Consider the following 22,166-nt stretch of genomic DNA (forward strand, 5'->3'; position numbering starts at 1 on the left):
CATGACAGTTTTTTCACTAGACATTGACTTTTTGCGATCGCTATAGTGATTCGCAAAACAGTGATTCCTATGGGGGAATTTCGCTGGACAATGTTTGGTCCCTGCTTCGCAAACCGATTTTCGCTAGACAACGATTTTGACAGCTCCCTCTACACTCGCAAAACGGGTGTTTTCGGGATCTAAGCTTCGCAAGACAGCTATTTAAACAGCTGATCGGCGGTTCGCAAAGCGGCTTTCCTACGGCCGATCTTCGCTAGACAACGACAATTCTTCCCCATTGGAACGCATTAAACAGGTTTCAATGCATTCCAATGGGGAAATGCTTTTCGCTAGACAATGATTTCGCTAAACAGTGATTTCAGTGGAACGGATTATCATCGTCTAGCGAGGCACCACTGTACATTTACATCAGGGGCAAGGGGGCACAGTAGCAGGGATACTCCTCTTTATCAGTTTCTTGCAAGTCCTGCTCCCTGCCTCCAGTGTGGAGCCTTTTCCCTGGGAGGGTAGAGGCAGCCAGTAAATAATGTACTACATGTACTGTGATTATTCAGTTGTGATTGTCATGCATTTTGCTTCAACCTCAAACAGAATTTGATAAATCAACCTGTCTTCCCAAGAACAGGTAAGCTCCAGGAAAATGCTACATTATTAACGCAGAAGGAAAGTGGGACTGATATTTAGAAATAGTTATGTAACCAGTTATATTTTTAGACTGCTCATTTATGAATGAAGATAATCCAAGTAAAACAAAGAGCTACATATGACGTTAAATCAGACTTAGAATATTTTGTAAAATTCATTCCTGAAAGTATCACCTTAATAGTTTGTATTTCCAGGAATTTCAAAATGTGATTTCATTTTTTAAAAAGTATACAACTTTGATATGCATAACCTTTTTGCTAAAATTATATTTTACATTATTTTACTATGATGCTTATTCCTATGTTGAAATCCCAATGCAATCTGGTTTAGTGACCAAATATAAGCCCAAACTTTGTGTACTTATGCGCAACAACTTTATAACCACTTTGATCTTCTGTTCATGTAGGCAGCAGCACTAAGCACAAAACTGCACTTGTGCCTGGCTCCACACTACGTCTAAAATGGATACTGAAGTTAATGAGCCAGGATTAGGAAGCCAATTTAGAGAGGAGTGACAAGCCAGAAAAACAGTTTCATATGGGCATATGAAGCTTGTGCACGTCCTAGATTATGAAACTAGGATGTAATCATCCAAACCAAGACAATATTCAAATAGTTACTTCCTTAATGCAGCAGTGGAGGAAATTTCTCTCTCCTTTTCTGGCAACAAAGAAGTTCTGAGCAAAAGATCTCATAAAAAAACCCCAAACTTTTTGCCAGCAATCCATCTCTTCCGCACAAAGATGAACCTGAACAAATGTCAAAATCAGAAACCAAGGTAAACCGCTTCGTTGCATTTCTACACACAGAGGAATGACTTAATAATCCAAAATTTCCAAGGTAGACTTGGAGCAGAGGATGCCTGACATGTATCGAGGTGAGACATTTGACCACAGCACATGCTCCCAATCCCAAAAGAAAGAAGTGGTAAAAGTTGTTCCTGAATACTTTGCAGAGAAAGACATTTATCTATTGGTTACTGGGGCACCATAATTATTACTTTTCAGAAAAATACTCATTTATAGTTGGCCATGGTGTAGAGTGTGCACAGACATCAGGTAATGACAAGGTGAGCAGCGCTAAATCCATGAATTCCAAATTGCAAACAGGAAAATGATAATTCAGTGGTGAACATGATAGTCACACAGTACACGAGATTTTGAGATTTCATGAAGTGTAATGAAATCAATATTTATTACAAGTGTTTAGTTGGAATTTTTTTTTTTTTGAAGAAAAAATAGACACTGGGGTGTGTACCTTGTGCTTGCAATGCTCGGTGATTCTGCTCCAAGCCTGCATCTTTCTAACTGACTGGCAACAATCTGCCTTTCCACCTCAAGCTCTCTGGTGAGCCTTTGAAACTGGAGCTCCTGCAATTCAAAAAGAATGTGTAAAATGCATTTAAGAAGTGCTGCAGGTAAAATAAAAAGAATCAGTTCCCTCACCTTAGAGCAAAGATTCCACCACCACAAAAGTGAAATGAGAATAAGAAACAAGCCTCCCTTCCTATGAGTATTCCAGATTTTTTTGAAAACCCAGTAGGTACCCATGAGCGAGGGTATTCTTTTACTTACCACTCTTCAAAGCTGCTCAAACATTAGATAATGCAGCTGGAAGATAATCAGCTAGCCTAGTAGGATCATGCCACATTTGGAGAGTTGAAGGTGCCGGGACACATATCCAAACCTCTTTATGGTTCAAAAATAGACCACAACTACAATCACTGGAATCAGGTACTGTACACGAGAAGATCTATGGTAGGTCAGCAACTAATTCCTTGAACACAGGGCATATTTTGAAGTGGCAATCAAAGGCTGAACAGCCAGCTCCTTCGGCTCCACTCATTCACTTAGATGCAAACCAAGTCACAGGCAGAACATTCTTTAAAATTTGCTTCCAAAGGTGAACAGCAGAGGCTCAAAAGACAGGAGGATTCTGGTGAAGTCATCTCCTATTACGGTTCCACATGATATGGATGTTTCCAAATGCAATTACTATATACTTTATTAATCTTGCCTCTTTCTGCCGGGACTGATTTTTTTAAAAAAGTATTGCCCTAATCAAATTTATGTCATTTACAACAGAATCTTCCAATAACTCACTTGAAACCAGTGCTTCCCAATTGTGTGTGTGTGTGTGTGTGTGTGTGTGTGTGTGTGTGTGTGTGTGTGTGTGTGTGTGTGTGTGTGTGTGTGTGTGTGTGTGTGTGTGTGTGTGTGTGTGTGTGTGTGTGTGTGTGTGTGTGTGCGCGCGTGCGTATTTTTTTTTTGGAGTCATGGTCCCCTTTCATACTAGCCAAGTAACTGGCATTACATTTGGATAAAAAGGCATTTTAGCAGAGTACAGCAAACACTTTAAAATTACATTTTTCAGAACATAATTATAACCTAATATAGTAATATAATAATAAAGGGGGGCTATAAATCTGTCTCTACCACATAAAAATTTGAAAAAAAACAAATTCAATACACCCTTAGTTTAACTTACTTTTAAAAACTTTTTTGGTTTATGTTGATAGATAGATAGATAGATAGATAGATAGATAGATAGATAGATAGACAGACAGACAGACAGACAGACAGACAGACAGACAGACAGACAGACAGACACACACACACACACACACACACACACAATTTATATACAGTTGCTGTCCTACCTACCCATCATGTCTCCTCCCTCTCCAAATCCCTCAGTGAACAGCCACTCCCCCCTCAAGCCCAAATAAATACCTCCTCCATGCCCTCCCTGGTCCTACTCACCCACATTTTTGCCCCTCTTGCCTTCCTCCTCCATGACTCAGGCAGAGCCCAGAGGAATCTCCCTGCCCAGGTCCCCTCTCCCTTCACTGCACTACCATCGGCACACCCAGAAGAGTGGGAGACTCAGGCGGAGTGAAAGGTGCTGCTGCCATGCTGGCAAGAACTTTTTAATCCAGCCACCATTTTGGACGTCCACATTCCTGGCATGCACTATGTCCTAACCTCGTTCCGTCTTCTCTGAACTGAGCCAATGCTTGGATCCAAACAGCTGACATACGTCCTCCAAAGCAGAATGCAAAGGATCAGAGAGAAACAAGTGGGAACAGCTCTTTCAGAGAGGGTATGGATGATGCACATACATAAAAAGAAAATCCACCCAAAGGGGTACCGAAACAATTAAGAACTCTAGGTTGCCTGCAGTCCCAGTTCCGATTAAAATTACCTATTTGTGGGTCAAGATTAAAATGAAACAGCACTATATGTATCATATATAAAACAGTGAATATAAGAATAATTGCCCCCCCCCCCAAAAAACAGCGACCTCCCAGAAAATATTTCACGACCCCCAAGTTGGGAGCCTGGGGTTTAAACAAATTGGAAAGATTGCAACAATATCTCTGCCTCTCCCAAACTGCACTCTACTATGTCGCCTGTTACAAAGTCATTGTATTTTAAACTGTGCTGAATAAAGTTCCAAATGCTATCCACAGAACACTTTATTGTGGTTTTTTTCCAGTTTAGAGAAAAGATATACAGTAGAAGCAACAGTTGCCATCAAAAGTTGAAGAGCTCTAGAAATATGAAAGGCATATTTTTACCCTTGAACCTGTCACATGATCTGATGCATTTCATTGGATGAGATCCATAATGCATTTTATGTAAAGTTACAATAAATTAGAATAACAAACTCACTCCACTTGGCTTACATATGCAAATATCTTTTGCAATCTCATGCTACTTGACTGACAACTCACAGCAAAATTGGCCAATTGCCACCTCTGTGAGGTACTTAGCATCACTTTGACCTTTCCCTATTCCTCTGCAACACTTCTTCATATTCAGGGTAACAAGGTTCAGGGAACATGCCTTTCTGTTAAATAATTATATTCTGTTAATGCAAGAAAAGCCACTGGTATAACTGTTCTTGTTTGACTAATGTTTGAATAGTTTTATAAATCTACTTAGTCTCTCAGGATCTCTGTTACTGAACATGCACTAAAACATTTTTCCCTTTACAGTGGTGCCCCGCATAGCGACATTAATCCGTTCCGGATTAATTGTCGGTATGTGGAAACATCACTAAACGGAACGGAAAAACCCATGGGAATGCATTAAACTTCGTTTATACGAGGCACCACTGTATTTTTCTCTTTTTAACTCCAAACTGTATATGCTTGTCAGATGGCAACACTGAAAAAAGGATTTGTATAATGATAGCCCACACTACTGAAATATTTTATTAACTATGGTAGCCCACACTAGTGAAGTATTTTATTAACTAGCTGATCCTTAAAACTCATCCAAATTCTAGAGTCAGGTCTTCAGCGACAAAGGACTACAATGTTACTATAGGGGTCTCCAAGCTTTCAACATTTTTGACGGCTGAAGGAATGGGAACGTGTGCCTGCGGCCACACAAACAGCCATTCCCAGATGTACATACGTACGTGTGTGCGTGCACACACACACACATACACAGGCTGAAGGGAACAGGCCGGATGTGGCCCGTGCGCCGTAGTTTAGATACCTGTGCTCTAATGGATAACAAACCCTTTGCTTGTTCTTTTTTTTCTAACCAAATTATTAGATACTTGCCTTACTATGATTTATCAGGTTCCCTTAGACACATGTTGCTGACAGGTTAGTCCAGATAGATAACAGAGAATGGTTTTCCCCCTCAAGGTTTATTTGTTCAGTTATAAATTTAAAATACACAAGGTGTAAGTGTACAATATTCTGATACATTTTCTAGATTAGCATTGGTTACCTTTATCAGTTTTCTATTCATTCATGCCTGTTAAGCTCACAGTATTTTACATTAAAAGTTAAAGAGAAGAAAATAACAGGTTGTTATGCCATTCTTCTTTAGAAAAATTACGAACACTTATCAGTTTTACCCACTGAACGCTGGTGCATTCCCAAAAGCACCTACACAACTAAGCAGAACAATTAGAATGAGGTCTGCACACCCATGTACCGTACTAGAAAACATCTGGAAGCAAATCAAGCACACTTCATGACAGCTACCCATGTGTCTTACACACACACACACACACACACACACACACACACACACACACAATCTGCTTTAATGTCTTACAGTACATTTCATATTTGGCTGGTTTAAAAATAAGAATACTGCCCCCTTTTCAACAGGTAATGATGCCTGTGGAACTAAAGAATTCAAAAGCATCTGTTTGTTCAAACACCAGAAATGTTAGGAATATCTTATTTATTCAACTTTCGAGCTGAAATGACAAGGGCCAAAATTCTGTCGCTTAGCATAGTAAGTCACACTAGATTAGGTCCACTGAATCAATGAATATTTATCAAATCAATTCCTTTTGTAAATTCCATTGAGTTAAACAGAGTTACTCTAACTACAACTTCCTTTAGCACAGTAAGCTGCAGTTAGATTAGAGGCCTATCTGAATCAGTGGAACTTATGACGAGAATTGACCTGATGGGTCTACTCTAGTGCAATTTAAACAGGATTTTGGGCAATGTTTTACAAGCCAAACATTTAAAACAGGAGTCAGACTCAAAGTGTTTATAAGCTGTATTGAACAACTTCACAAGCACATTCAATGCTGTGAATTTTTTTGTCATAAAAGTTATCTTGGTTTAGCCTTTCACCAGAGGAAAAGCAAATGTTACTACAAATGGTTCCAATTAATCCTTTAATAAGCTTCACACAAATTCTAGCTACTCAGTAAAATGGTGTTGAATGTATAATTTGTACTGAAGGTTTTAAATCTTTAGACTAGCTTTTATAGACAAGGTCAGAATTTAGAACAAACAAATATCCATTATACAGCATGTTACAGTCATCCATACAATAAATTTAATGGATGCTAGCATGTCAGCCATTAAAATGATTACTTGCAGACACACTGGGCTTATGCCTTTGATCTTTAAAAACAGTATCTATATATTACTGCTTCACAACATACATAAGAGATATCTTTAAAGCTTTTTAACAGTCTTTATCTAAGGTAACAAGCTAACATTGGCCTATATACTGCTTAACATGGTCTTCCAGACCATCTAAAACAAAAATGTGATTATGTGTTTCCACTATACTTCTCTGCACTTTAATGGACTTTTAAAAAGATAAGCACAAAAACTGACCAAGATAAAAACAGATTGGTCACTTTAATAGTATCAGGAGAAGGAGCATCAAGCCGAAGAAAAGACTTAATGCTTATACCTATCCGAGGGACTACAGAATTCACAACTTAAAAAACAAAGGTCAATTTTATTTTTGCTTTAAATCTTTTTCCCCTTAATGCTGGTGTTTCTCATATCATAATGTATTTATGATACACTACATATTACCTATTTATATGCACAAGCTCATATCTATCAATATGGCAGGATATTTAATTATAGAAATGTGCAAAATGCAACGAAAACAGATTAACCTCTATATTATTGTTGTTTTTCGTAAGTCGTGTACGACTCTTCGTGACCCCATGGACCAGAGCACGCCAGGCCCTCCTGTCTTCCACTGCCTCCCGGAGTTGGGTCAAATTCATGTTGGTAGCTTTGATGACACTGTCCAACCATCTCATCCTCTGTTGTCCCCTTCTCCTCTTGCCTTCACACTTTCCCAACATCAGGGTCTTTTCCAGGGAGTCTTCTCTTCTCATGAGATAGCCAAAGTATTGGAGCCTCACCTTCAGGATCTGTCCTTCCAGTGAGCACTCAGGGTTGATTTCCTTCAGAATGGATAGGTTTGATCTCCTTACAGTCCAGGTGACTCTCAAGAGCCTCCTCCAGCACCATAATTCAAAAGCATCAATTCTTCAGCAGTTGGCCTTCTTTATGGTCCAGCTCTCACTTCAATACATTGCTACTGGAAAAACCATAGCTTTGACTATGCGGACTTTTGTCAGCAAGGTGATGTCTCTGCTTTTTAAGATGCTATCTAGGTTTGTCATCGCTTTCCTCCCAAGAAGCAGGCGTCTTTTAATTTCGTAGCTGCTGTCACAATCTGCAGTGATCATGGAGCCGAAGAAAGTAAAATCTATCACTGCCTCCATATCTTCCCCTTCTATTTGCCAGGAGGTAATGGGACCCATGGCCATGATCTTAGTTTTTTTGATGTTGAATTTCAGACCATTTTTTGCGCTCTCCTCTTTCGCCCTCATTAAGAGGCTCTTTAATTCCTCCTCACTTTCTGCCATCAGAGTGCTGTCATCTGCATATCGGAGGTTGTTGATATTTCTTCCGGCAATCTTAATTCCGGTTTGGGATTCCTCCAGTCCAGCCTTCCGCATGATGTATTCTGCATATAAATTAAATAAGCCGGGGGACAATATACAGCCTTGTCCTACTCCTTTCCCAATTTTGAACCAATCAGTTGTTCCATATCCAGTTCTAACTGTTGCTTCTTGGCCCACAAATAGATTTCTCAGGGGATAGATAAGGTGGCCAGGCACTCCCATTTCTTTAAGAACTTGCTGTGACAACCCCAGACCTACTGGGATATATCACCCTATAACTAAGCTGCCACCAACCATTCCCTATAAGGAGTCACACAGACCAGGAATGGATTTTTAACAAACAAAATTACAAGGTTTATTTAAATAACAAACAGGGTAAATAAAAAGATCAAGTAAATAAGATACTGTAACGTGGCTTAGTCTCAATCATACATACAACAGTTTGGTTCACACAGAACACTTTAAAGTAAAGCACAGACCCTGAACCTATCAGTTCTGGCTACCCATAAAGAAACCTGAACCTATCAGGTAGGTACTAACTGACACACAGTTGTACTCAGTCTGACACACAGACTCCCACTCCAGCTTCTTCTAACTTCTCCACACAGGCTCCACATATATATACAGTACAGCTCCTCCCCCTGATGTCCCGCCTTCCACTCCCCATAGGATGGAACTTTCCCTCCAAACCCATGACAGACAGGTACCATCAGTGCTGTATGTAACACTTGCCATAGGTTGTGGTCGACACAGTCAAAGGCTTTTGTGTAGTCAATGAAGCAGAAGTAGTTGTTTTTCTGGAACTCTCTGGCTTTCTCCATAATCCAGTGCATGTTAGCAACTTGGTCTCTAGTTCCTTTGCCCCTTGAAATCCAGCTTGTACTTCTGGGAGTTCTCGGTCCACATACTGCTGAAGCCTACCTTGAAGGATTTTGCGCATAACCTTGCTAGCGTGGGAAATGAATGCAATTGCATGGTAGTTGGAGCATTCTTTGGCACTGCCCTTCTTTGGGATTGGAATGTAGACTGATCTTTTCCAATACTCTGGCCACTGCTGAGTTTTCCAAACTTGCTGGCATATTGAGTGTAGCACCTTAACAGCATAATCTTTTAAGATTTTAAATAGTTCATCTGGAATGCCATCACCTCCACTGGACTTGTTGTTAGCCATGCTTTCTAAGGCCCACTTGACTTAACTCTCCAGGATGTCTGGGTCAAGGTCAGGATGTGTGGCTCAAAGTCAGCCCAGCAATCTGGGTTGTCCGGGATATCCAAATCTTTGTTATAATTTCTCTGTGTATTCTTGCCACCTTTTCTTGGTATCTTCTGCTTCTGTTAGGACCTACCATTTTCGTCCTTTATCATGTCCATCTTTGCACAGTTCCTTTAGTATCTCCAAATTTTTTTAACAGATCTATGGTTTTTTCCTTTCTATTATTTTCCTCCATTTCTTTGCACTGTCCATTTAAGAAGGCCCTCTTGTTTCTCCTTGCTATTCTTTGGAAGTCTGCATTCAATTTTTGTTGCTGCCTCCTGTACAATGTTATGAGCCTCCATCCATAGTTCTTCAGGCACTCTGTCCACCCAATCTAGTTCCTTAAATCTGTTCTTCACTTCCACTGTGTATTCAGCAGGGATTTGGTTAAGATTATACCTGACTAGTCCAGTGGTTTTTCCTACGCTCTTCAGTTTAAGCTTGAGTTTAGCTATAAGCTGATGATCAGAGCCACAATCAGCTCCAGGTCTTGCTTTTGCTGACTGTATAGAGCTTCTCCATCTTTGGCTGCAGAGAATATAATCAATCTGATTTTGGTATTGCCCATCTGGTGATGTCCATGTGTAAAGTTGCCTCTTTTGTTGTTGGAAAAGAATGTTTGTGATGACCAGCTTGTTCTTAACCTCTATTATCCTGTGCAAATGAATAGGTGTTTTGTTTTGTTTTTTTGCTTGAGTCTTTAAATGAACTGAGATTAGCAAAACCTATTCTCATCATTCTCTTTTTAAAAAAAGAAAAATGAAAGAAGAAGCTGGTAGAATAATTGTATTCATTTGCGCAGGGTAATAGAGGTTATTACCCTGCGCAAATGAATACAATTATTCTACCAGCTTCTTTCATTTTTCTGTCTTTAAAAAGAGAATGATGAGAATAGGTCTTGCTAATCTCAGTTCATTTAAAGACTCAAGCAAGAACAAACAAACAAACAAAAATAAGACAGAACTGAAGATATCTGATTGTAGTAAAATATCAAAAGAACATTAAGAAGTGCCATGCTAAATAAGACTAAAAGCCTATCTGTGCCAACACTCTGTTCACACTTTGGCAAACCAGATGCCCATAGACAGGACATGAGTGCAAAAGCATCCTCCCACTCACAGTCCTCAGCAACTAATATGCAAAGGCATGCTGCCTCCAATACCAAAGACAACATATAACCATCCTGAATTTTATAGCTTGATTGGTTTTTCCTAGGTGTTCAAAAGTTTTTGGCATGTCTGTAGAATTCATTCTCATTTTCTCTATGTATAGGTTTTATATCAATGCAGTACTTACTAGACATCATCTGCAATGTATAACCTGTTGATGTACTGTAGATAAACAAGAGCCGAAGCTGAAAGATGTCAGATATGTAATTAAGTTAGTCATCTCAACTCTGTTACTCGGTAATGTGCAAGCCAGCTTCTATTATTTTAGTTAGCCATTTCTGTGGTTGTTAACTGGATCATACTTCTCCAGATATCTAACCTCACCACATATCAAAATTATTAGAGTGGACAGGAAAGATTAGCAGTAGAGATGGGGATGAATATAAAAATGGATTGGTTTTTTTCGACGAATATAGCAGATTCATCATATATTCATCGATCCATATTCATCAAATTTTAAGTCCTGATGAATACAGCTTGATGAATACAGTATTTCCCCATTTTTGAAGCCCAATAGGCAGCCACCCACCCCCAGAGTCTACCCCCACCCCTTCCTCTCCCTATATAAGCCCCCTGCTGCCGCCGACACACCCTTACCATAATCACCGCTGCCATGGTCTCCATAAGACCTCCGCAGCTGTAGAAAGGAAAATAGCTACCCTTTGCAAAGATGGCGATTGCAGCCTCATTTAGGGTAAAATGGTGAGTCGTCCCCATCTCTAATCAGCAGTTGTCATTGAGTCTCCAAGCCATTAAAGCTCATGGTTTGGTTTTTTGGATGCACACGCACAAATCCATAGATACATATCTAAATTGAAAGTGTTTTTGCATATGCATTTCTACCTTACAGTCTTTCACTTACGAGGACTCTTTGACTCTGGGAAAGGGCCTTTTGGTGTGAGAAGGGAACTCTTGCTTTAAGGAAGACATTTAAAAATTTTGTATGGAAGCACGTTGTCCCAGTCCTAGACACTACGTTAACTTAAGATATGTTTTCTGCTGTGAGCCAGTTAACCACACAGCTGGATTCTCAAGTGATGAATGACTTTATTACTTCTGTTTATTATCCTGGGATTAATACAGAACATTAATGTACACTACAACAAACCCATTCAGAATGCCTGTGAAGTATTTTCAGATGACTTCTTTTTTTCAAATTAGAAAAAAACTTTGACATATATCATTTCACTGGAAGGGTTGGGGAAATGAAATGATAAATATAAGCAAGCAGTGCAACTAAATATGTCAGATTTAAAAACTGGTTTATATAACCTCTTAATACAAGTAAGTTGTCAAGACAATTGGAGACATTATGTTTTTATATATGCTGTTAGAATGGTTCAAAATATGATTCTGTCAACCTATACAAAATAAATGATTTTTAAAAGTGCATTGGTGGTATCATCTGCAATTTATACAAGCAACCACAGAACGGAATTAGCATTTACAGGGGCCCGACTTGATGATCTGTAGGGTCCCTTCCAGCTCAGCAGTTCTATGACGACAATGATGATGCATGGTCTTAGAGCTTACAGTATTTCCTATTGTTCTGTTCACATGTCCTTTTGCAGAATGTGTACAAGAGCCTTTGAGGAGAATCTAAAACTAATTTCATAAAATTGAAAAACAATGTTCAAGAGACCCTTAAAAAGGCATTAAAAGTCTTCATGTTCTTTATGTAAGGGGATAAAGGGCCCTGTTAAAATGCAAAACATGATTTAATAGCATATGCTGATTTAGTTTATTTTTTGTGACCTAAGACTATGGGCATGATATTAAGAAACTATGCTTTAAAAAAAAAAATCAACTCATACAAGAGAGATTTTGTGCAATTCACAACAAACATCATTTAAGTTCTTTTTCCTAATCTGCCAACAAAATACATGTGCTACTTAAAACGGATGTAAACTTATTCAAAAAATTGAATCTTCTGCTCTGTAATTTGCTGGACAAACATTTCAGGAAGCTACTCTTTACGTGGCAGCTTCTGGGCCACAGGTCACAATCCCGTTTGTTACCATTCCCAGGTAGCTCAAGCAGTGTAACTTTCAATGGCAAACAGTAAATGCAGGGATTTCCTATCACACATTGGTCATGTCACTCAGTATATGATAGAAAATGCTTATGCTGACTTCTTAAATTACAGCAATTAAGCACTCAAATTTTACCAGTAAACATGCAACAGGATTCTGGCCATGTTCTGAAAACCTCATCACTTAACTTCTATTAGAGTGATTTTGATTTATAAAATGCCAGACCACTATAAAGAACTGAAATGGTAGGGGTCATGTTAACAGGATTGTACAGTGGTGCCTCACTTGACAAGGATAATTCGTTCCATTCAAATAGCTGTTAAGCAAAATTCTCGTCAAGCGAAATGAAAAAGCCCATTTAAATGCACTGAAAACCGGTTCAATGCGTTCCAATGGGCGAAATACCTCAGCATCCAGGGAAGATCCTCCATAGGGCGGCCATTTTCCGATGCCTGTAACGCGAGGAATCCGTCCTAAAGCACAGTGGGGAGCCATTTTGCACAGCGGGCGGCCATTTTGAAACCCGATGATCAACTGTTTTTGATCATTGATAAGCGAAAAATCAGTTCCCGAAGCAGGGAACCGATCAACATTAAGCGAAAAAAGCCCATTCAGTCATTGATTAGCGATCACAATAGCGATCACAAAAAACTAATCGTCAAGCGATTTCCTTGTCTAACGAGGTAATCGTCAAGCGAGGCACCACGGTATACTCTAAAAGTAATCAGCAAAAACTTAGGTTGGAGCTTTTAACTGCAACAGTGATCAAAAGAAACAAGTGTGTTCTATGTTATATTTCTTCCACACTTGCACTTAATACATAGTTCATATACACATTGAGACAATATTGTGGAATAGTTGTCCCAAGACAAAACAAGACCCAAAGACATTCCATATTAGCACCTTTTATCTGGAAAATAAGTGAAATCCACTTTCTGCCCTCTCTAGTAAAAACAACACGTTTTTAAAATGAGCAAAGTAGTACAAGCAACCTAACAAGTCTGAAAGTTTCTCTGCTCTTGCCAACTATCAGACTGGCCCAGTTTACACATGATGAGCGCCCCCATGCAAATGATTTGAGAGACCATAATGGCTCTCATTCCGAACAATATCAAAGTTTATATTGTAAACCTCAGCCAAAATCAAGTGCTGTTTGATTTATTTTACTTATAATGAACATGGCTCTGTATCAGCCATACACAGGGTAATAGGAATCAAGAGCAATGATGAATGTGGGCAGGTTGATGGAAAAAGGGTGAGTCACTCCTATATCTCCCGTGCTCAGCACATAAAAGAAGCTTGCAAAGAGGCCCTGTGTAAAATTACATTGGGACATTAAAGCAGGGTTGCAACTCCTGGCAACTTCTTTCTCAGCTCCAAGCAATAAATTGTTTTTAACAAGCTAGTAACTTCAGCAGCTTTATTTACAAGGCTGCTGTATATTATATACAGTGGTGACTCGCATTACGACATTAATTTGTTCCAGCGAAATCGCTGTAGAACGAAAACGTTGTAATGTGATTTTAAAAAGCCCATAGAAATGCATTAAAACCAGATTAATGCGTTCCTAGGGGCTTGAAACTCACCGTCCAGTGAAGATCCTCCATAGCGCGGCCATTTTTGCTGCCTGTGCTGCGAGGAATCCGTGCGAAAACACAGTGGGTGGCCATTTTGTTTACCCGGCAGCCATTTTGAAACCACCGATCAGCTATTAAAAAATCATCGCTTTGCGATGATCGGTTCCCGAAGCAGGGAACCGATCATTGCAAAGCGAAATTCCCCCATAGGGAACATCATTTTGTGATCGCAAAAACCTCAACGTCAAGCGATTTTATCGTCAAACGGAGCGCCCGTCTTGCGGGGCACCATTGTATTAAGAAGAATAGTTATGCATATAGGCCTGGTGAATGAAATAACCTGTTCATTTGCAAAACTATTTTTCCATACACAAAAATTAGGCTGCTCTCTCTTGGGTATGTCCTTCAATTCCGACAGATGTATTTCACAAGCAACAGGTATTTTTATTAGATACAGTAAGCCACTGTTTAGTAAAGACAGGTAAAGGAAAGACATGAGAATAAACACCTGTAGAAATTGTTCACGAAAGAGCAGCTCTGGCATTTTAGCAGACTCACAATACATTTCTTCTTTACAAAACAGAAATAAAGAAAACCATTAACTGGGGTGGCTAGAATCTATCTTCAGTAGCAAAAACAAAGCAAAATAAAGAAAACAATTAGGAGAAAATATATTGCTTTTTGCATTCAGAATACGCTATCATGGTTAGAGCGAAGCCTTGCCTTTATTATAAAACAGGAATACAATGCCACAACAGGGCTCATTCGTTTCAGCTTGCCAATTCAGCAGCTCATTTGCTGATACAGTACTATTTACATATGCATAGTTGCAGTGACCCTACAGATCTATAATTTCATTCCCAGCAGCAGTTGCTAGCTGTCTATTTAAGAAACAAAATTATAGCCCTAAACAGCACTAATGGAGCATTCCACCCTCCTTGCTGATGAGAGGTGGAAGTTTTCGTGACAAAGTACACTAAATTAAATGCAAAGTATGGTTGCAAGTTGGAGCTTTATCACAGGGGCTTGCTGTTTGTATCTCCATAGAATAAATATTCTTTAGACAGTCACTTTCGAATATCTTGTGAACATGGACAGTTTAAGACTCATGCCCAAAATGAATTTGATGGTTTTTAACATGTCAACGTTTTTGTCAACATTTGCCAGAATAACTATAAGATAATTTCAGAGGAGGAGACAAAGCTAGCTGGTAAGGGGAAAAAACAAGTTTTATGTTTGGCATTGACAACACACACACATAAAAAGTGTGTGATTTAAACCCCTCTTTCATGAATTCACTTTAATTTAGACAATTGTTGGACCTCCTGAATAGTAACAGGAAGAAAAATGTCTAACACCCATTCTGAGCTAGGCACAATATTTCCAAGCTTTCTTTTCCAGTGATCTCTGGTTTTGCACTTTCATTTCTCCTGCTCTAAAATCCTAAAGAAAACAACTTGTACTAACAAAAGTCCTTTGGATGAGCTCCTTTAAAGTTGTTTAAATGGTTAAGGTGTGGCAGGCATAATTATTCTGCAAAGAGAAGGTCACTGTAAATAAGTGTTATTAACTGAAATAAAATGAAGTTCAAGAGGCAAGAGCAAACAACACTGAAGCCTCAGTTTGAGCCGAAGAAAAAGTACATAATTGTATTGGAAAACATTCAGGTCTGGGCTTTCTGCCATACAGGAAGAGTGTTTAATTATCAACACTGACATAGTAATATCAACAGAAGACTGAATTTTCAAAAACTGCATGTGATTTCATAATGCTCTTGATTCTTTCCCTTTCAAGCAAAAGCAAGGCTGGTTTACCTTTAAACATACTGTATTCATATGCAATGAAGTATACATTCTGGGAATACTGGCTACTATTCTGTATTACAGAACCAATGTACTGTAGTTTCCAGTGATTCAGTTAAAAGATATTCAAAATCGATACTGTTTATATGCAAAAAGTTGAAACTTCTGTTTTAAAATTAATCTCCAAAATAATGTTTATATCATATATTACACAAATAATAATAATCACCTGGTCTTTCCAGTTATTTAGGATAACAAACAACATAGAACTGCTGGATAGCTAACTGGTTCAGGCAGCTGGAGGTTGGGAGTTCAATTCCCCACTGTGCCTCCTTAACAGGGGCTGGACTTGATGATCCATAGGGCCTCTTCCAGCTCTGTAGTTCAAAGATGATGATGATATAACTGGACAGGAGGAGGAACAGGTGGACAGAAGGAACAGGTGCAGAATCCAGTCTGCTACCTGATGTTATTCTACTGATGGATGAGCATAATTGGATCCAATCTCTAATAACTCAATCCCATTAAAAAATTAACCAATGGGTTTCACCAGAAGCAAGTAATTATTATTAGGCTGAACCCTTTGTACACTTTCTTGGAAACAGAATCACAGAACTGTAGAGCTGGAAAGGATCCCCAGAGTGATTGAATTCAATCCATACCAAAGCAGGAAACCCAAAGTTTAAAGTTTTCCTAACTCATGGCCTCTGTTTAAAAAGCTCCAAGGAAAAATAATCCACCACTTTCTAAAGTGATCCATTCCACTGTCGAAAAACTCTTAACAGTCAAGAAGCTCTTTTCAATGTTAAGGCTGATCGTGCCCTCTGGATCTCCAGAAAGTAAGCTAGCTCCATCTTCTACATAATAGCTATTCAAATACAGTGGTGCCTCGCAGAACGGTCACTCTGTAGAGCGACGAATCCGCGCAATGGTGCCGTTTTTGCGATCGCAAAAGTGATCGCAAAACGGCACCTAGATAGGGCACAATTCACAGAGCAAAGGTCGGTAAGCGGTTCGCTTACCGACCTTCGCTTTGCGACCCGCCGATCAGCTGGTCCAAAATGGCTGCCGCGCGACCCCAAAATGGCCGTGCGCAGCGTTTTCGCGCCCATTTTGGACCCGCCGGACAGCTGATCGCAGCCATTTTTGCGCCCTCGTTCAGCGAGGGGAGGGCGCGAAAATGGCTGCCAAGCGCCTGGAAGCATCGTTGAACGGTGAGTATTCAGCCCAATTGGAACGCAGTAAACACTGTTTAATGCGTTCCAATTGGTTTTCTTGCCCCATTCAACGATGCTTTCACACAGCGAGGGTTAATCCGGAACGGATTAACCTCACTGTGCGAGGCACCACTGTATATGAAGATGGCTATCATATCATCTCTCAGACTTCTTTTCTCCTGAGTAAATATACTCAGGTACTTTAGCCATTCCCCATAGGACTCTATTTCCAGACCTCTTACCATTCTGGTTACCCTCATCTAAACATGTTCCAGCTTGTCAGCATCCTTTTTAAACTGTGATGCCCAGAACTGGACATGGTATTCCAGGTGAGGTCTGACCAAAGAACAACAGAGTGGAATTACAGTGGTGCCTCGCAAGACGAAAGTAATTCGTTCTGCAAGTAGCGCTGCCTTGCGAAATTATCATTTTGCAAAAAGTGGTTTCCCATAGGAATGAATTCCTATGGGAGCCTTGCAAGACGAATGAATTATTTTTGTCTTGCGAGGAATTGGTCTTTGGGGGGGAAATCATCTTGCGAAGCACAGCCATAGAAGAAGCCGTCTTCTGAGGCACCACAGTGATAGCAAAAACCATTCGTCTTGCGGGTTTTTCATCCAGCAAGGCCTTTGTATTGCGAGGCACCACTGTAGTTGTTCCCTTATGTTGGACCCTACACTTCTTTTGATGCAGCCTTCATTGAATTACATGGCATTATTTTGCTGCTGTATCACACTGCTGACTTAAACTTGTGATCTACTAAGACATTCTACATTATTTTCATATGTACTACTGTTACCCTAGTTTCCACTCACCTTTAGGTCATCCATCTTAACTTATTCTGCCCCTAGACCACAAGGGTTTTCTTTTTAATTTAAAATACAGTAAAAGCATTTTCAAAAGGTAATTTTCTAATGTGCGAGGTGTCAGAGGTGCTAGGAAAGGCAAAACGTGACAAAACAGTTCTCCTACGGGGCACAATATTTTAGCAATTTCTTTTAAAAATTTAAACTCTGAGATAGGGTGAGGTGGTGGGTACTGTATATAGCCCGTGAGTAACACTTTGCCCAGTTCTATTCTATAAAAAAAACTGTTGTGCAAACAAAATTGGTACAATACTGAAACAGCGTTGGTCACCCTGCAAGACAATATGTTAAGGGAGGCAGACAGGGTATGTGTGTACCCCTGTTGGTCTTTTTGGATCTTTCTGTGATACCTTTGACACCGTTCACCATACAACCCTTCTGGGAAAGCTACTGAGTCTGGGGTTCAGGGGCTTTATTATCTGCTGGTCCCAGTCCTTCTTTGTTGGTTAATCCCAGATGGTACAGGTTGAAGATGTACCATCACGACCCCTTGGAATCAATGCTATGGGGTCTCACAGGGGCAACTAATTCCCTAAAGCTTTTTAACAACTACATGAAGCCACTGGGAGAAATCATATGAAGACTGGAGTTTGCTGTCACTAGCAGGCTGATGACACACAGCTCTCTCTCTCTCTCCTTTGCTTCCTCTGCAGGTGATGCTCAAGCAAGCCTTCAGCGTTGCCTAGCATCGATAATGGACTGGATGTGGACCAATAAACTGAAACTGAATCCAGCTAAGATGGGGATCCTACTGTTAGGAGAACTATCAGACCAGTTAGAGGGAAACTTACCTGGCCTTTATGGGGTCACACTCCCCTGAAGGATTTGGGTCTGCAGCTGAGGAGTATTCCTGAACCATGTACTCTCTATGGAGGGCCAAATATTGGCTATGGCCAAGAGTACCTTTTATCAACTCTGGCTAATGGCCCAGTTGCACCCCTGCCTGGATAAGAAATGCCTACTAATAGCAGTCCATACATTGGTAATATAAAAATAGACTGCTATAAGGCTATCTATGTAGGGCTGTTCTTGAAAACAGTATTGAGACTTCAGGAGATCCAAAATGCAGCAGCCAGATTAATATCTTTGACTAGTACTGTAAATTAGGTCATAAATCCCCTAGTCTTGGCAAGCCTTTATTGGCCTGTCAGATTTGGTGCTCAATTCAAGGTGCTGGTTATGATCTATAAAGTCCTTAACAGTTTAGGACCTTGATACTTGTTGGAATGTCTCTCAGAAATCAGTTACCTGTTTTACCTGCTCTTCTCAGTCCACGCTGCTAAAAGTAGCCACACCAAAGGAGGCAAAAAGGCAATGACAAGGAACTGGGCATTTTCATTGGTGCCCCCCCCCCCCAAACTCTGAAATACGTTACCAGCTGAAATACACCAGGCTCCTTCCCTCCTAATGTTAAAAAAACCTAGTGAAAACAGAATTATTCAAAGCTGCCTTCAAAAACTGATTGTCTCAGATTAGATTAGATTAGGCATCCTTCAATCTTGAGACACTATGGTAACGTGCTCTGAATAGAGGTCTTGGAACAGCATCTAGTGTGGCTGAGAAGGCCAATTCGAGAGTGACAATCCCTTCCACACTGAAGACAAATACTATCTGTCCCCTGTCCAATTTCCTCATTTTGCTGGTTTTGGGACTGCCTCTTTGCCTCCGCCTGCTGGGACTGCCTCTCTTCAAAATGCGAGAGGCCGTGATGCAACGCCTGCCTCCAGGCTGAATGCTCGGATGTCAAGGTTTCCCACCTGTTGAGGTCCACTCCTAAGGCCTTCAGATCCTGCTTGCAGATATCCTTGTATCGCAGCTGTGGTCTCCCTCTGGGGCAATTTCCCTGCACTAATTCTCCATACAGGAGATCTTTTGGAATCCAACCATCAGCCATTCTCATGACATGCCTGAGCCAATGTAGACATCGCTGTTTCAGTAATGTATACAGTACATGCTAAAACTTCTAGCTTGTTCTAGGACTACTCTATTTGGAACTTTGTCCTGCCAGGTGATACCAAAAATCCGTCGGAGGCAACGTATATGGAACGTGTTCAGCTTCCTCTCCTGCCGTGCACAAAGGGTCCAAGACTCATTGCTGTACAGGAGTGTGCTCAGGATACAGGCTCTATAGACCTGGATCTTGGTATATGCCGTCTGCTTCTTACTCTCTTTTTGAGTCTAGAGATCATGGTAGCTGCTTTGCCAATGCGTTTATCCAGCTCAACGTCTAGGGAGAGAGTGTCAGAGATCGTTGAGCCAAGGTACACAAAATCATGAACAACCTCCAATTTGTGCATGGAGATTGTAATAGAGGGAGGTGAGTCCACACCATGGCCCATGATTTGTGTTTTCTTCAGGCTGATTGTTAATCCAATCCTCTTGTCCCAGAGGCTGTTAATTATAATGTTAAATTTATTTTTCCCTCCTCATCTGGCTTGAATTTTAGATCAATACTGTACTTGTTAATCACCATATTGTTGAATGTGTTTTGTTATGTGGCATTTCAAGTTTTGACTTGTAAACTGCCCTGAGTATTCTTGCACTAATGGGGCAGTACATAAATTAAATGAATGAATGGAGAATGATTGATTGATTGATTGATTGATTGATTGATTGATTGATTGATTGATTGATTGATTGAATGAAATAGCAAAACCCAGAAATGTTATAATTACCTAAGTACCCTCCCACAGAAAAGGAAGGAAACAGGATAGATGTAGAAAGATTATACTGCCTTTATATAGAGTAGGCAGAAGAGAAGCAAGTGTTGGTTGTCAATAATTTTGCATTAAGCATTGCCATTAATAAAAATACATATTCAGGTATGCAATTTCAATACAAACAGAAAAGAATGAATGACTGTTCCATATAAAGAAACCATAAAGTTTCAGGTACAGTACTGCATAATATATGTGCACTTTAGTGACACTGAAAATGAACAAGATCTGCTGACTATAAATGAGAGATCTTGTGAGTGAAGCACAGGTCGCAGTAACCTTTCTAAAGGAGATATGAAAAATAAATTTAACCAGCATTACCATCATATGAATTAATTTTGAAGCAACTGAATATCTATTTATGGGAATTTATTTCAACAGAACACACTCAAGACTTCCAAGGATTATGTTCAATTATATCAGCAGCTGGAGTAAAGTGCAGCCCATAAGTCTCTTGAAGCCCATCAGGTCTTACACCCCTTGGGTCCCGCGTGAGGGGAAAATTCATTAAAACAACAAAAGCACCCCCAGAAACATTTAGGGAAGACGTTTACCATTTAATTATTATGGTGATAGGGTGGCCAGGGCATGTTTTAGAGTGAGGAAACGAGAAATGACATTCAAGGTCCAAGGATGAGCTAAAAAGGCCTCTGGGTTCTAAGATGACACCATTTCTGAATTGTAGGAATTTATGGCAATTACTTTAGCAGTTCATCAGGAAAGTAAGATGGGCATATGGCTATATCAATTAGAAACAGTAATCGTTCAGGGTGCTCATACTAAGGCAAAAGTAAAAACCTATGTCCATCGTTTCAAGAAATCTATTTAGGATAAAACCCTGGAAGGCTAAGTCAACCTTGAACAGCTAACTGAACCTGGGATTGAAGTCAGCTCATGAGCAAAGTCTTCACAGCAGTACTGAAGTTTAACCACTGTGCCACAAGGCTTCTCAAATACTGTATTGTTGTTGCAAAAGGTCAACAAACTCTACCCAGCCACAAGGCTGGGTATCACTACACAAAAAAGACCAGCTAAGGACACCCATCAATCACAGTGACAGATAATCTCTCCTCTTTATCACAACAATACACCCACAACAAAAACACACTGATCTACCATAATCACCCATCTCCTGAAAAGGACAAAAGCTGATCTCACAGCCATAAACACTCAACTCCCAAACAAAATGCACCAGAACACAGAGTGCTGTCCTCTGAAGATGCCGGCCACAGAGACTGGTGAAATGTCAAGAAGAACAACCTTCAGAACATGGCCAAAGAGCCCGAAAAACCCACAAAACCATTGTTGTTGCTGCTGCTGTTGTTTAGTTGTTAAGTCATGTCCGACTCTTCATGACTCCATGAACCAGAGCACGCCAGGCCGTTCTGTCTTCTCTCAAATATTACTGTATTAATTTTAATACTGACTAGAGGCCTGTAGGTATTACTTATCTGAAGTGCTGCCTAATAAACAACCTTCACAGACAAAGCAAGCCAGGTTGCTCAGTCACAACTCTCCTTCATATATCACTGTTGATAACCATAATTCAACTGTCAACTAATTTGAGAGCACTTGGGAATATTGGCCAGAATCCTCATGGTGTTTGTGTAAGGTTTGCATATCCCAGTGATGGCGAACCTATGGCATGCAGAGCCCTCTCTGCAGGTACGTGAGCC

At 40.1% G+C, this 22,166-nt stretch overlaps 1 protein-coding gene across 13 annotated transcripts in view; it reads right to left on the reverse strand.

The window, feature by feature from the left end:
- PKP4 (plakophilin 4) overlaps window positions 1-22,166 on the reverse strand; it is a 163,928-nt gene that overhangs the window by 99,892 nt on the left and 41,870 nt on the right. For 10 of the 13 annotated variants that reach the window (XM_078376264.1, XM_020801171.3, XM_072982738.2 and 7 more), the window contains exon 3: window positions 1,903-2,015. The exons of the other annotated variants lie outside the window; for them this stretch is intronic. In XM_078376264.1, the coding sequence (XP_078232390.1) occupies window positions 1,903-2,015 (113 nt within the window). The remainder of the gene's footprint in view (window positions 1-1,902; window positions 2,016-22,166) is intronic. 13 annotated transcript variants of the gene reach the window in all.

The sequence above is a fragment of the Pogona vitticeps genome, chromosome 1, assembly GCF_051106095.1.
Source record: "Pogona vitticeps strain Pit_001003342236 chromosome 1, PviZW2.1, whole genome shotgun sequence".
Taxonomy (NCBI): Eukaryota; Metazoa; Chordata; class Lepidosauria; order Squamata; family Agamidae; genus Pogona; species Pogona vitticeps.